Here is a 14,063-nt window from a genome sequence, read left to right as displayed (position 1 = left end):
ATGTTTTGCTTGGTGACTGTGTTCCCAACTGCCTTAAGATCATTAACAAGCTCCTCCTGTGTAGTTCTGGGCTGATCCCTCATCTTTCGCATGATCATCCTCCATGAGGCGAGATCTTGCACGGAGCTCCAGACAGAGGCCGATTGATGGTTATTTTGTATTTCTTCCATTTCCACATAAACGCACCAACAGTTGTCTCCTTCTCACCAAGCTTCTTGCTGATGGTCTTGTAACCCATTCAAGCCTTGTGCAGATCTACAGTCTTGTCTCTGATATCCTTTGACAGCTCTTTGGTCTTGCTCATGGTGGTGGGAGAGGTTGGAATGGAAGATACAGATTGTGTGGACAGGTGTCTTATGCACCTAACAAGCTGACATTGGGAGTAACTTCTTAAAGTGACAGGACTGATCTGTGTTCCACATGGGCACATAACCAATCTGTGGCAGCCAGAATTCTGAATTTGCACTGAAATGCAAATCAAATTCTAACGTTTATATGATGTTTTTTTCTGGATTTTTTGGTTGATATTCAGTCTCTGTTAAAATAAACCTACTATAAAAATTACAGACCCATCATTTCTTTGTAAGTGGGCAAACTTACAAAATCAGCAGGGGATCAAATAAATATTTTCCCTATTGTATGCTCGCTCATCCTCTGTTCTGTCAACCTGCCTAGACTCTGGTGGTGAAGCGTTGATTTTAAGTTTAAGGCTACATATTGAACCTGTCACTTCCTTTTTCATCTGCTTATGCATTTCCATTATGTACTCCATTTAATCAGGACTGTTTTATAGAATACGTCTTGTGTATTCCTCTTTTATATACTTTGTTGCAGCTTCCTTCTGTTTTTACTGTCAAGTATGTATTTTCTTTGTGTGCGTGCTGTGATGTACATGTATCCGTATATGTTTTTGACTGAGCTCATAATCTTTTCACAGCATGAATGTTTGTGTTTTCAAACATGTTTCACAAGTGTATGCAAGAGAGAATGTCTGAGTGAGACAGTTGGAGAGAGTATCAGGAAGGGACAGAGAGAGAGAGAGAGAATGAACTAAAGAAAAAAAGAATGAATAAGAGGGGGAGTGAGCGAGGGAAAAGAGCACTGTGTATGTGTGTATGCTTGCACCAGAGAGAGAAAGAGAGAAAGACAGAAAAAGAGAGAGAGGGGAGTGGGGGAGGGGAAAGCAGAGAGAAATAGAGTGAGAGAGGAAAAAGAGAGCACACATACACAGAGAACAGAGAGTGCAAGAAACACAGAGAGAGTGTCTGTTCTGGTACAGACAACATATAATGTATGAAGGGGAGGGCAGCGGGTGAATTTCGAACCTGTGACTCTGCCTCAGGATGAGATCTCTCAAACACCTGAAGCCACAGACCAAGAAAAATGTGGTGAGTTCCCTTCACAACTGCTCTAATGGCCTCTAAGAGCTCAGTTTAGCAGATTGTTTGTTTATTTGTGTCTGTGTTAAAGTGGATACCCCAGTTGAGTAGCCAGATCAAATGGTTTGGAATTTTTTTTATATATTTTTGATTGCTTCTTGTTTATATTTGCAGTGATTATTTTATTATTTTTTGCTGAGTTTTAAAATTCATCAGCTGCTTTCTGTCTTCTTTGTCTCTCTTACACCCCAATCCTTCATATTCCCTTTCATTTTTTCAATCTCTATTTCTTTCTCATTCTCTCTCTCTCTTTTGCTTTCACTCACTCATCCAGCCACTCTCTGCCCCTCCCTCTCTCTTTCTTCTTTCTGTTAACTCACTCATTCTCCCTGCTGTCTGTCTCTCTTCCTTCTCTTTTCCTCAGTCTGTACCTTCCCGTCTTTTGAAGATCTTAGAAATACAGTTGTTCTTGAAAACGCCTACTAGCACAATTATCATTACATAATTAATTGTTACATTATCTGTATGAGGCTCAAGCGGAGTTAGAATTTTCTTAAGGAATCCAATCCTCTTTAAAAAGAGTCACCTGCCTGAGGGAATGTGGTTTTGAGTTGAATGAGTGAGATGGAGAGGAAGCAAGTATAAAAACTGAATAGCTCTGACCTTGTTATAATCTGATAGTTCACCCAAAAATAAAAATTCTGTCATCATTTACTGACCCTCGTGTCATTTAGACTTGACTCAATTTTTTGTGGAAAAAAATATATATATTTTAAGGCTTTTTTTTTTTGGTCCATACATTGGAAGTCAGTGGCAACCACAACTGTAAAGTAACACAGGTTTGGAATGATATTAGAGTGAGTAAAAAAAAATAAGAAATACAGAATTTTTAATTTGGGGTGAACTATCCCTTTAATCCCCTGGAAGTAAATTTTTTTGCACTACTAGTGGCACCAGATAGCATTGCAGTCATTAGTTTGTACAGGAAGACATTGGTTTAGCTAGTTGTGGGAGACTAGGATGGGGCTACCTTTATAAACTATGCCGGATGAGGGGAGTGGTTGAAACTTGTTTGAAAACAGTCAGTTCAGTTTGTCAGTCTCAGTTCAGTCAGTTTCACTAATGCAGTTTGGTTCAATGTAGCTCAAATAGTCATAATATATTTACTTTTTACAGACTTTCAGATAATCACAGAAGTAAGATTGAAGTTTACAGTTATTATGTACATGCTGATGTTTATGGTAGCATCTGAAGATAAGTAAATCACATATTGAAAGCAGATTTTTTTTATGCTGGTTGATTTTGATTCCACAGTGTTGTATTTACATTAGACAAATATTATATTAGGTAACGAGTTAGGCCACTCAAGACTTTTCTCACTCACATTTTCAGATGTTGGTCAGACAGGCTCTCGCTTTTAAACAAATAGAATGGCTGTGCATCTAGCTGTAGTCGTTAACTATTATATAGGTGCCAATATGAACAAAATAAAAAAGATTTCTTCTTTATTAAAACATGTTTAACAATCATAACATCAAATTCAATAAAAAACTTACCACATCATATCATCACATCAGTGTTTCCTTATTGTTTTTCCCCAGTGACGCCTAGTCCACGCTATACATGTTTGCAAATTATCTTGGGTAGTTTCGAACAAATAGACAAACTGAACTTTAGGCCTACTAAACTAATCCTCATGTGTTTGTGCTTTACAGGAGGAGAAGACACAGCGGCTGGTCAGATGTTACTCTGAGGCCATGCACCAGCAGATGGATGCAGGGACACAGACAGACCCTGTGGTGGTCCTGTCACTGGCCCAAGCTGCTGTGTTGGGACTCATCTCCCAGAACGAGGTCTTTGGCGCCACCATCGCCCCCAACGGCTTTTACACCGGAGACCCCAAAGAATCCCCCGCTCTGCCAGGTGAAAGAATGGACTACGAGTATGCCGACCAGCTTATAGGCGCCAACGGTGACTATCTTGGGGAGAATTTGGGTGAGGAGGGGCACATGCATTCCAGCTGTGCTGAGAGGAGGTGGCAGGGGCAACCCGAGAACAGCAAACCCCCTATAGGGCACCAAGACATGGCATCGCATGTTAAAGGAGAGGCCGTGACTCCAGGTTTGCCCTCCTGCACTCACATGATGAACAACATGGTGCCCAGAGAAGGCATGCAAATGGTCGACCCCTCCAGCTACAGGGTCTTGCCCAAAGCCCAACCCAATAACTGCAGCTCCACCTGTGTCCGAGACCCCAAGAGTACGCATCCCGCACCCGATCCACATTTACACCCTCATTCCCATGGCCACAGCCACGCACCTCATGAAGTACCTTCACGCAACAGGGGCCACACACATGAAAAAGGAGTAGATGAGGCAACCGAGGACAGGAACAATGGGAGAAACGGCATGGTGAAAGCAGGAACCGGCGGCGAGGAAATTAGCAGCTACTTTCAGCCGAGCGAGGTCGCCTATGAAGGTGGCGAGATGGAAGGGGTTGGAGACTTCGATGAGAACAACGAGGGGATGTTCTGGACAGAGCCAGTAGAAGGAGAGGCACCCCGTGGCCGCCGTATTGACCGACTGGATATCAACATCCAGATCAACGAGTCATATTGTGTGGACGTCGGCGAGGGCCTGAAGCGCTGGAAGTGCCGCATGTGCGAGAAGTCGTACACTTCCAAGTACAATCTGGTCACGCACATCCTGGGCCACAATGGCATCAAGCCACACGCGTGTCCACACTGCGGCAAACTCTTCAAGCAGCCCAGCCACCTACAGACTCACCTGCTGACGCATCAGGGCACACGGCCACACAAGTGCACCGTGTGCAAAAAGGGCTTCACCCAGACCAGCCACCTGAAGCGGCACATGCTGCAGCACACCGACGTTAAGCCCTACAGTTGCCGTTTTTGTCGGCGTGGCTTCGCATACCCCAGTGAACTCCGTGCTCATGAGGTAAAGCATGAACGAGGTCGCTGCCACGTTTGCTCACAGTGCGGCATGGAGTTTCCCACCTATGCCCACCTGAAGCGTCATCAGGTGAGCCACCAAGGACCTTCCACCTTCCAGTGTAGCCAATGCAACAAATCGTTCGCCTACCGCAGCCAGCTGCAGAATCACCTGCTGAAGCACCAAACGCAGCGCTCTTTCTCCTGCAGTCAGTGTGGCCTGCAGTTTCTTCAGCTTCATCTGCTACGCCAACACTCCCTCACACACAAGACAAACAAGCCTCAGGCCCGTGCTACCAAGGTACAGAGAGTTATAGTGTGCTTTTGAACAACTGTCTAGGTTTGCTGTTGTTTTCTATGGTGAGGTCACATCCAGCATGAATAATGACAGTCTTACAGTTACATTTATATATTTTATTTCAGTACATTATCAGCAATTGTTTTAATGATCGGTATTAGATAATACTGCATATTTTTGTCTGTTTACAGATTAGATTATCATCAAACAGAAACTTAAAACAGTGTTTCGCTAGGTTTTCTGGGGCCCCTTACAGTCTATTGCATTGGGTTTGAGTTTAATTCATTTCAAACTCAACCAACGATTCTAATTCATTGGTTTGAACTCTTTTAACTCTGTTGTCTAACATTTTTCATCTAACCAGCAGATTCCAGAAGTCCTCCCCCTTTTATTACTATTATTTTAAAAGGAATATCTATCTTAAATACTGTATAATATAATGTTGTATATTCAGTTTTCAAAACTCCCAGCCATTTTTCTGTAAACAATTCCATTTTAGCAGATGATCTATGTAGCCTGCATTATTTAGTATTAAACACTGCCGTATAGCATTCCATCCAATAACATACAAATTCATAGCCCCATGGTTTACACTAATTAAAAATTCAAATTTATTTAAATAAAAATAAATAGTTTGTGCTTGTTTTTTGTGTTTGTTTTTTTACCAGGGAACAAAGGGGTTTAAGTGTGATGTATGTGCCCGAGAGTTTACATTGTCTGCAAACCTGAAGAGGCACATGTTAATCCACGCCAGTGTCCGACCATTCCAGTGTCATGTGTGCTTCAAATCTTTTGTCCAGAAACAGACCCTTAAAACTCACATGATCGTACACCTGCCTGTGAAACCCTTTAAGTGCAAGGTAAACCTTCAAACTCTTAACACACATCTCTATGCGACACTTTCATCATCAGGGTGGTAAATCTCTTTTGATTTGTTTTCAACAGGTGTGCGGAAAGTCATTTAACCGAATGTACAACCTTCTGGGCCATATGCACCTCCATGCAGGCAGTAAACCCTTCAAGTGTGCATACTGCTCGAGTAAATTTAACCTCAAGGGAAATCTTAGCAGGCACATGAAGGTCAAACATGGAATGGATGTCTCTCCAGATGGCCAAGGTGAGAAGAACCTAACGGTATCTAATTGACATCTTCTAATGTGGCAGAAAAACCTTTTAATTATTATTATTACTATTTTTTTTTTTATACAGATGTCCCACCAGACATGGAGCCCCATGAGGACTATGAGGATGAGAACTTCAATTTTACAGCACCAGAGAATATGGAAAATAATGATGCGCCAAACCTAACTAAGCTCTCTGAGGTGGCCATCCAGGAACTGGACTATTATAACTTTGGAAAGGATGTGGGAAACTACAGTACAGCATAAAAAAAAACTGTTTGAATTTAAGTCAAGCTGAATAAATATTAAGTAACAAATGGCCTGTGCTGGCACTTGTCAACCATGAGTTGATTGAGATGTTCCTCCATGAGAACCCCTGCTCACCTTTTTGCAGTTGTTAATGAGCAGGTAGTTGGAGGCCATCTTGACCTCCTGGGGTTGATCTCATGGGGTAGGGCACTCCAGATCTGTCTCTAATGAAACAGGCCGATAGTTTTGCAAAGAGTCCTTTGACTCCTTCCAGTTCAAACAAACATCATGCTGTATTTTTAGTATGTTGTGGATCACATTGTTACATTAATACCCAACACATTAGCATCACAAAATGCAGGTGCATACACATGCAGTCTTGGGTAAGTAATACACGCCATCCTCCAAATATAATTTTGGTTGGGAATATGGGAATAGCAGGTGCATGCAGCCTTGTGGCCTTCATCGGTTTGGTACCTCAAAGCAGTCTTTTAACTTATTTTCATTTATACTGCCTTCACTTACAGTATCTCTTAGAAACACACAAAAGACTCTTAGTATAAAAAACAAACATGTAAGGCCCATGTAAATGGTTGGATATCTGCATGAGAGAGGCTTGTGTGGGTAAAAATAAATACAAATAAATAAAAGAGTGAGTGTGTGTGCCTGGGCCCGGTGTAAGCTACTGCTCTTCGTCTTGTACAGGACCATATGCTGCCCATTCCTGAGCACCACTACTGTTGCCAGAACTAAGCTTCATCTAAAGTTTGGATTAACACCCTCTGAGTGGAGAATTACTGTTCCGTTGTATTGATTTGCTGTTTATTTTGCACTTTGAAAAAGCCAATTAATTACTTATGATGAGCCTATTTCATCACTGACTGTTTGAGTTCTGGTATAACTAAAAGAGATAGTAAGTTAAATAAACTTGTTTTTTGAAGTTATTTTTTTTGTAAGTACTTGTATTGAAATGAATAATTGAAAAGAATGTACTCAACTGACTTTTAGATTAGACTATAAACTTGGTTTGTTAAGTGAATTTAGGATGAGCATGTTATAAAAACAGATACAAATCACGATCTAGGTCCAGTTACTGTATCGTCAAATGACATTTTTGAAAGAAAAAAATATGACCAAGATAAGATTATTCAAGAGTTTATATTTTCTTTAATATTACATATTTAATGTTACAGGAACAAAAACAAACAGCATATTTTATATAAAACAATCGTGCAAGCAAAAAAAGAGGGAAGCAGGAAACCAACACAAATCAAATCAACAAACGGATAAAGAATTTGATATTTTCTAGTTGATGAAACTGTCAGTAAATATGTGCAGCCTCCCACTTGAATTGCCTCCAAGCAGAGTGTTCCTGCTTGGGTGGAATGCCGTGATGGAGCACACTGTGGTCAGGTGGTCCATGTTTCGAAAAGTGTGAAGGCGGCGACCGCTCTCGTGATATACCTGAATTTGGCGAGGCCTGTCCACGCTGCCAATCACAAAACAGTCCTGCTGCTTGGGGTCCCACACTGCACTTAGCTTGGACAACCACCGACCCGTCTGCATGTTGTGCCTACATAGAAAATAATTAGCATGCTGTTACAATGGGCACCTCTAATAAAAGTTATTGGGACAAAAATGGCTAAACAAAAACTTTTGGAAAAGGCCAGATGTGTGTTTGACCATTTTTGCAGCTATTTTCACATTAAGTCATTCTTCTGATTTATAAACAGGTCTGTATCATGATGTTTGTAAAGATACACCAGTTCAAAAGTTTGGAGTAGGAAAGATTTCTTCTCTATTGCTCACCAAGTCAAAAATTCTATTAAAACAGTAATATTGTGAAATAGTGTAATAACTTAGTTTTTTATTTTAATATATTTTAAAACTGAAGTTATTCTTGTGAGGGGATTACCATTACTTAAGTCTTCAGCATGCCATGATCCTTCAAAAATGATTCTAATATGCTGATTTGGTGCTCAAGATACATTTCTTATTATCAATGCTGAAAACAGTTGTGCTGCATAATATTTTTGTGGAAAGGGATACTTTTTAAGATTTTTGATCAATGGAAACTTCAAATGAACTGATGATTGTCATGATAGAGATACTTTTTTTTTACACATATGATAACACCCATACTTACGAAATAGATTTTAGTACAGGAGATCTGCCATCAATTAGGGAAGTGTCAAACACCCTGAAACAAAACCACAAAAAGGCTAATGAAAACATTTGTAATACAAATTATAATGCATTTCCAATTCTTTAGGCTCCAGAATCCCTGCAACCCTACAGAGAATAAGCATTTTGGTAACTGGATTGCATTTCCAATTCCTGTAAGAAAATGGAAGACAACTTTATAACTTTTTAGTAGCTAAAAAGAAAAACACAAAGTCAACACAAACTATTCCGGCTTAAAATATGGTCAAAGCCATGATGCTCTGGCCCCCTCTACTGGTACATTAGCAAGAGAGAATGGAGGGACATTCTAGATTCAATATAAGCACTTCTAGCAGCAACACTTGTGATCTCTGAGCACCTGATCATGTTGTCCATACAAGTGGTCAGAACTCGGTTTCCTGTGAGTGGGGAGAAAAAGGCACTGGAGACACTGCGGCTGTGACTGCTGAGTTCACCAACTGGTAGATTGTTTCTTCTTTTCAGATGGCGCAAGTCATATATGTTTACAAATCTAAAAAAGAAAGAAAATAAACAATATGCTTCAGTCTGCAGGGGATGTAATTATTAGCTGCGTTTCCATCCATCTATTTCTATGTGCATTTTGGAACATCGCTTAAAAAACATTGAAATGAAATGCCAAGATGCACATAAATTCTAAAAATTTACATAAAAAAAAACTGTTTTTATCCGGTAAGAAAAAAATGTGCATACACTATGATGGAAACACATTTACCGAATAAATTCCTCCATGCGCATCGGAAAAGTCATGTGATGGGATAACTTGAGTAGCAGTGGAGCGATCTCGTTCACAGCATCTATATGTTGTTATGGTCATTCTGAAATGCCTGAGCAAAGTTTGTCGTCAAAGTATTTCTGTATAATTGAACACGACTGCGTGTTACGTCTGCTCACTCTGGATGCAAGTAATTTATATCATATATGAAAATTATTATATTCAGTGTCTTCTCCTATATTCCTAGTGATATTTAGTGCCACAGTTTACCAGGAAGTGATGATTTTGTTCTCTCTTGACTCGTTGGATGGAAACAGTGCTTTATACGTATATTTTATGCGATATTCCAATTTTGTGCACAAGTTTAATTTGAATCTTTAGATGGAAAACTTGTGGAACATCATATTGATAATTATTTGGTGAAAATGAACTTTTTCAACCAGCATTATTTTAGTTAAGAAGTGTTATATAATACCTGTTCTCTGCCACTACAAAGTAGTGCTGTTGCACAGGATGGACATGAACACAGCGCAGAGGATTTGCAGCCATGGCATACAGAGATTCATATATTTTCCTGCAATCACATGTTTTCTTTATTATTTATGATGTAAATATATAGACAGATAACTTTGTTTTTAGCAGTTTTCAAAAACGTGTTTTTTCATTGTGCATTCCAATTAATCTCAATCAAACTGCAGTTGGGTAAAAAAATAACTAACAAATACAGTTAAATAACACAAAAAACATGATAACATAATAAAAACATGATTTAAAGAAAAAAGTAAAAGGGTTATCCGTTTTTGCAAATAAACTCTTCATATATAAATATATTAGATATACATATTTAAATATATAGATATTTTGGTCTTACTCAGTTCTACGGTCAACGACGGCAACATCCCCATTCCATTCACCAAGTAATAAAGTGGAGCAGTCAGTTGACAAAAAGTCAAAACTTTTCAGGCCAGAGGATGAGCGATACACCTGAGTACAAAAGAGAGGTGTTATTTGTAAAATGTGTTGAAGGTTGTGCATCTGTAAGTTGGCTCCAAGAAATTGGATTAGAAACCTGATATTTAATGGTACAGGGATTTACTAGTAATGCAACAAATTCATTTTTAAAATGATTCCAATATTTACAAAAATACTGATTCTATTACAGATATTTCCAAAAATTTAGATATTTTCACTTCTCTATTTTTCATTCTTATTGCCAATATGTAATTTTTGTCATTTATACACTACCATTTTTTTTATGTTTTTGAAAGTGTTCATGAAACATTTCTTATTATACAATATAAATGTTGCTGTTTAAAATTTTTGTGGAAACAGTAAAACATTTTTTCAGGATTCTATGATAGAAAGAAAATTTACAAAAAAAAAAAAAAAAAAACTGCATTTATTTGTAATATAAATCTTTTGTAAAATGCATTTACTGTAATTTTTTGCTTTTTGGCAATTTAAAGCATTCTTGCTAAATTAAATTATCAGTTAAAAAAAAAACAATTAAAAAAATAAAAACAATACAATAATAAAAATACTAAACCCAAACTTTTGAACTGTAGTGTATATTCACAGGCAATTTAAAAGTTTCAGTTAGATAAAACCAACTGATCTTTAAATGTCCTTGTCCAAATTGAATTCACAATAATCAGACTACATGTGCAACATGAGGTGTAACATGTATTTAATCCTTGAAAAACTCAGTCACACCGTTTCATGTATATGGGGATAGGAAGACTAGCTCCACCATGTAAAAAGCTGCTAAATTTTAATTATGACATTAGGAAATGAGTACCTAATATGTCTTATCATCACACAACAAATATGTATGACCAATGTTTCACCTCATCAAACACTGCTTTCTCCAGGTCCATGCTGCGTGCAGAGCCATCATAGCTCACTGTGATGAGGTTGCAAGGGTGAGATGAGAAGGCCATGCTGGTAATTGCACGAGAATGGGGTTCAAAGTAGATTACACCATCATTGCCCCAACTAGCATCCTGAGAGAAACACAGTTAAAGGGTTAGTTCACCTAAAAATGAAAATTTAGCCTGTGTAATACTCACCCCCGAGGCATCCTAGGTGTACATGACTTTCTTCTCTCAGACGAATTCAGTCGGAGTTATATAAAAAATGGTCCTGGCTATTCCAAGCTCTATCATTGCAGTAATATAACTCCGACTGAATTTGTCTGAAAGAAGAAAGTCACATACACCTAGGATACTTCGAGGGTGAGTAGAACACAAGCCAGTTTTCATTTTTGGGGGAACTAACTCTTTAACATTATACAATATTGCAAGCAAAGCTGAGAAAATCTGGAATAGCCATTAGTCACTTTATCACATTGCCACTTTTCAACTTTCTCAAACATCTCTCTTTTTTTATCACACGCCAGGCCACAGTTATCTCACCGGCTTCCAGAGCCCCAGGTGGCCCGACTTGTCTCCTGCTGCCATAAGCAAGTTGGAAGAGGTGGGGTGAAAAGCTGCTGAACAGATTCGATCTTTCACAACTTTCACCACACCACTGTCATTGATAGCTAATTTCTGCAGCATCTGTTGGTACCTGACAACAAATTTGTTAACACATTACATGCAATATATGACATTCTCATTAAGCAAGTGACGAAAAAGGCTACCAGTTAGTACAAGATGAAACCTTATCTGAAACTGATACAAGAGACACCAAAATGACGTATAGGTAAACACTCTTTATGACACGTTACTCACGATATCAAATCTGATGTTCCTGTTTCTTGTTTTAATGGGACCTACAGAAGACATCATACAGATTCAGGTGATGCACAAACTTTTTGATACAGGATGCTACACGTTTTTGTGCATGTAAATATTGACCTCATTCCAGAGTTTTACCAAATCTTCTGGCAGCCTGACATGTTCATCCAGGTTGATTGGATCGAGTGGTATCGGTCCTGGGGCTTTTTTTGGTTTCTCTTCCTGAAGTAAGACACATTAGTTTAATTTCAGATTAAACCATTTCATAGTGTTTCATCCAAATTTTGTTTAACACTATGGATGCATGTCAGTGACTTACAGGCTCTCTGGCTGCATAAGAGGTTGTGTCTAGAGCAAGGGTTGTCTGAGGACCCTTATTCTGTAACCGCAGTGACTTGCGAACAGGGAGCGTCTCGGTTTCAGTCTTTTCCCTGCAATAATTGACTTTCTTTAGTTAGTGAGATGGTGGGGTGTTTGACCTTTGACCTTTTAAGAACACTTGAAAAATATCAGCAATATATCAGCTACTGTACTTATGCTATTATATTTAAACACATATTACTTATTTATTTATTGCATATATTTTCATTTGTGCCATTTTGAATAGTTCCTATTTAAAGATACCTTTTCAGGCCTTTCTGAGTAGGTTTCGACTTGGGTCTCAGAGCTTCAGAAATCTGCGAACAAGAACAAATTATGATCATAAATTCAAGCAAGTCTGATGTGGAAAAACAGATAAAGCCAAAAACAAAAGTAATTTAAAAAGGACTCTCCTGCCTCACTACGAAGTTTTACCTGAGGTAAATTCAGGGAACTGAGGAAGGCCTGGTTCTGTCTGATATTCTCCAGTCGCTCCAGCTCATATTCAGACAAACCCTCACGGTAACCCTGTTTAAGATGACAAAAAAAGGTGGATTCTGCCATTCAGGTGGAAAGGTATTTTTGGCGTAACATTTTGAGGTGACGATGCAGTGTTTGTACTTACTGGAAGAGACTCCTTCTCATCCTTTACTTCTGCCTCTTCAATGTCTTCTTCTTCCTCACTTTCATTTTTCTAAAGGTGATAATAGTTAATATACAAGCGTATAAATAGAGTTAAACCTAAAATGTTCCATGAGATACGTCGTTTCACCTCAGACGTAAATGTCAGACATTTTGGGGATAAAATTTGATTCTTGTCTTGGGTTTGTTTCTCTCTGATTCGCCGGGACGTCCGACGCACGGGCCCGTCCATCCCTGGATCCTGAAGCGGTGTCCTCTCCTAAAAATGACAAGTTTTATATTCAAAGAGGAATTTCCACGTAAACGAGCAGCAGTGTTTCTGAGCGATGCGTCCGACAGGGGCGCTCATCACTGCGAGGAGTGTCTTACTATTATACAACACTTAATACTTTAACGATAAAACATACAAACAATGCATTACTGACCGAATCGGTTTATCTTCGACGGTTACAGTGATTCATTTTATTTTCTTTCAAAAATAAAGTTCTTCGCTGTTGTTCTGTGCCCCAATATTAAAATCCAGAGAGCAGGTAAACCAGTTTTATTATTATCATCTCGTCGTCAGGAGACACAACATGCAGTTGAAGCTGGAGATTTTACTTAACGTTAATAGTAATTATGTCTGTATCATAGCGGACCTAAACAAGTTAAACAAGTGTAAAGCCATATGTGTCAATCACTTCAAACGCATGCAAACTACCATACAGGGCGATACATAAACTGTCATAACTTATTTATACACAAACATATGTTTGTGCAGAACATGTCAAGATACTTAACTAGTTATGAGCACGTGTTGTATTTCTATAAAGTGTGGAAGTGAGAAACGTTCAGTAAGGAGCGAACCTCGAGCTCACCTGTAAAAGTTGCATCGTCTTTAAACTTAAATCAGTTTTATTTTCATCCATGTCTGTGCAGGTAAGTTTATTCAACACACTTCCTTTGAAAACAAGCTCTTATGAAAACTCCCGCGTTATTGATCCGTTTTGTAACTGCCCCCGCCCCTTTTGTGATGACGCTTAAAAAAAGTGGAAGTTGATTTGCTAATCTCTGAAGACCTGTTTAATATTCATTACTTGGGAGGTTTTTTTATGTGCACTCATGACGTTTCATGTTTGGGTAATATGTAACCCTTTGGTAATTTGCCAGCGCACGTGACGTACACTAATGGAGCACGTCGTTTAAGCTTTAAATGTAATTAATTTTGAATCGATTGTTAATTATGTATATATTATTTTATCCTTGCTTTACAGTCTTTGAACTGAATTGCTTCTGACATTTTATTAACCCTTATGCCTTCTGTATCATGGTGATAGACTTATAAAAAGCTTGTAAAATTCCTGAGAAAAAGGGCTCCTGCAAATAAGCCAACTCAGACACCGAATATTTGAATGATTTAAAAAAAAATC

At 38.7% G+C, this 14,063-nt stretch overlaps 1 protein-coding gene and 1 pseudogene across 1 annotated transcript; one reads left to right on the top strand and one right to left on the bottom strand.

Annotated features, from left to right (window-relative positions):
- Positions 1-609: 609 nt before the first annotated feature.
- LOC109077269 lies at positions 610-6,941 on the top strand (annotated as a pseudogene).
- Positions 6,942-7,190: 249 nt separating this feature from the next.
- On the bottom strand, positions 7,191-13,664 carry wdr76 (WD repeat domain 76). Its single transcript, XM_042727604.1, has 15 exons — positions 13,512-13,664; positions 12,785-12,913; positions 12,638-12,706; positions 12,448-12,540; positions 12,277-12,329; positions 11,972-12,083; positions 11,773-11,874; positions 11,647-11,687; positions 11,329-11,482; positions 10,762-10,917; positions 9,786-9,898; positions 9,390-9,488; positions 8,540-8,692; positions 8,144-8,197; positions 7,191-7,570 (listed from the first exon to the last, which is right to left on the bottom strand). Exons 1-15 carry the CDS (start codon positions 13,560-13,562, stop codon positions 7,303-7,305), a joined length of 1,647 nt encoding a protein of 548 aa, XP_042583538.1. The 5' UTR covers positions 13,563-13,664; the 3' UTR covers positions 7,191-7,302.
- Positions 13,665-14,063: the final 399 nt, after the last annotated feature.

This window comes from Cyprinus carpio, chromosome B7, assembly GCF_018340385.1.
Source record: "Cyprinus carpio isolate SPL01 chromosome B7, ASM1834038v1, whole genome shotgun sequence".
In the NCBI taxonomy this organism is placed as follows: domain Eukaryota; kingdom Metazoa; phylum Chordata; class Actinopteri; order Cypriniformes; family Cyprinidae; genus Cyprinus; species Cyprinus carpio.
This window is presented reverse-complemented; position numbering and strand designations above follow the sequence as displayed.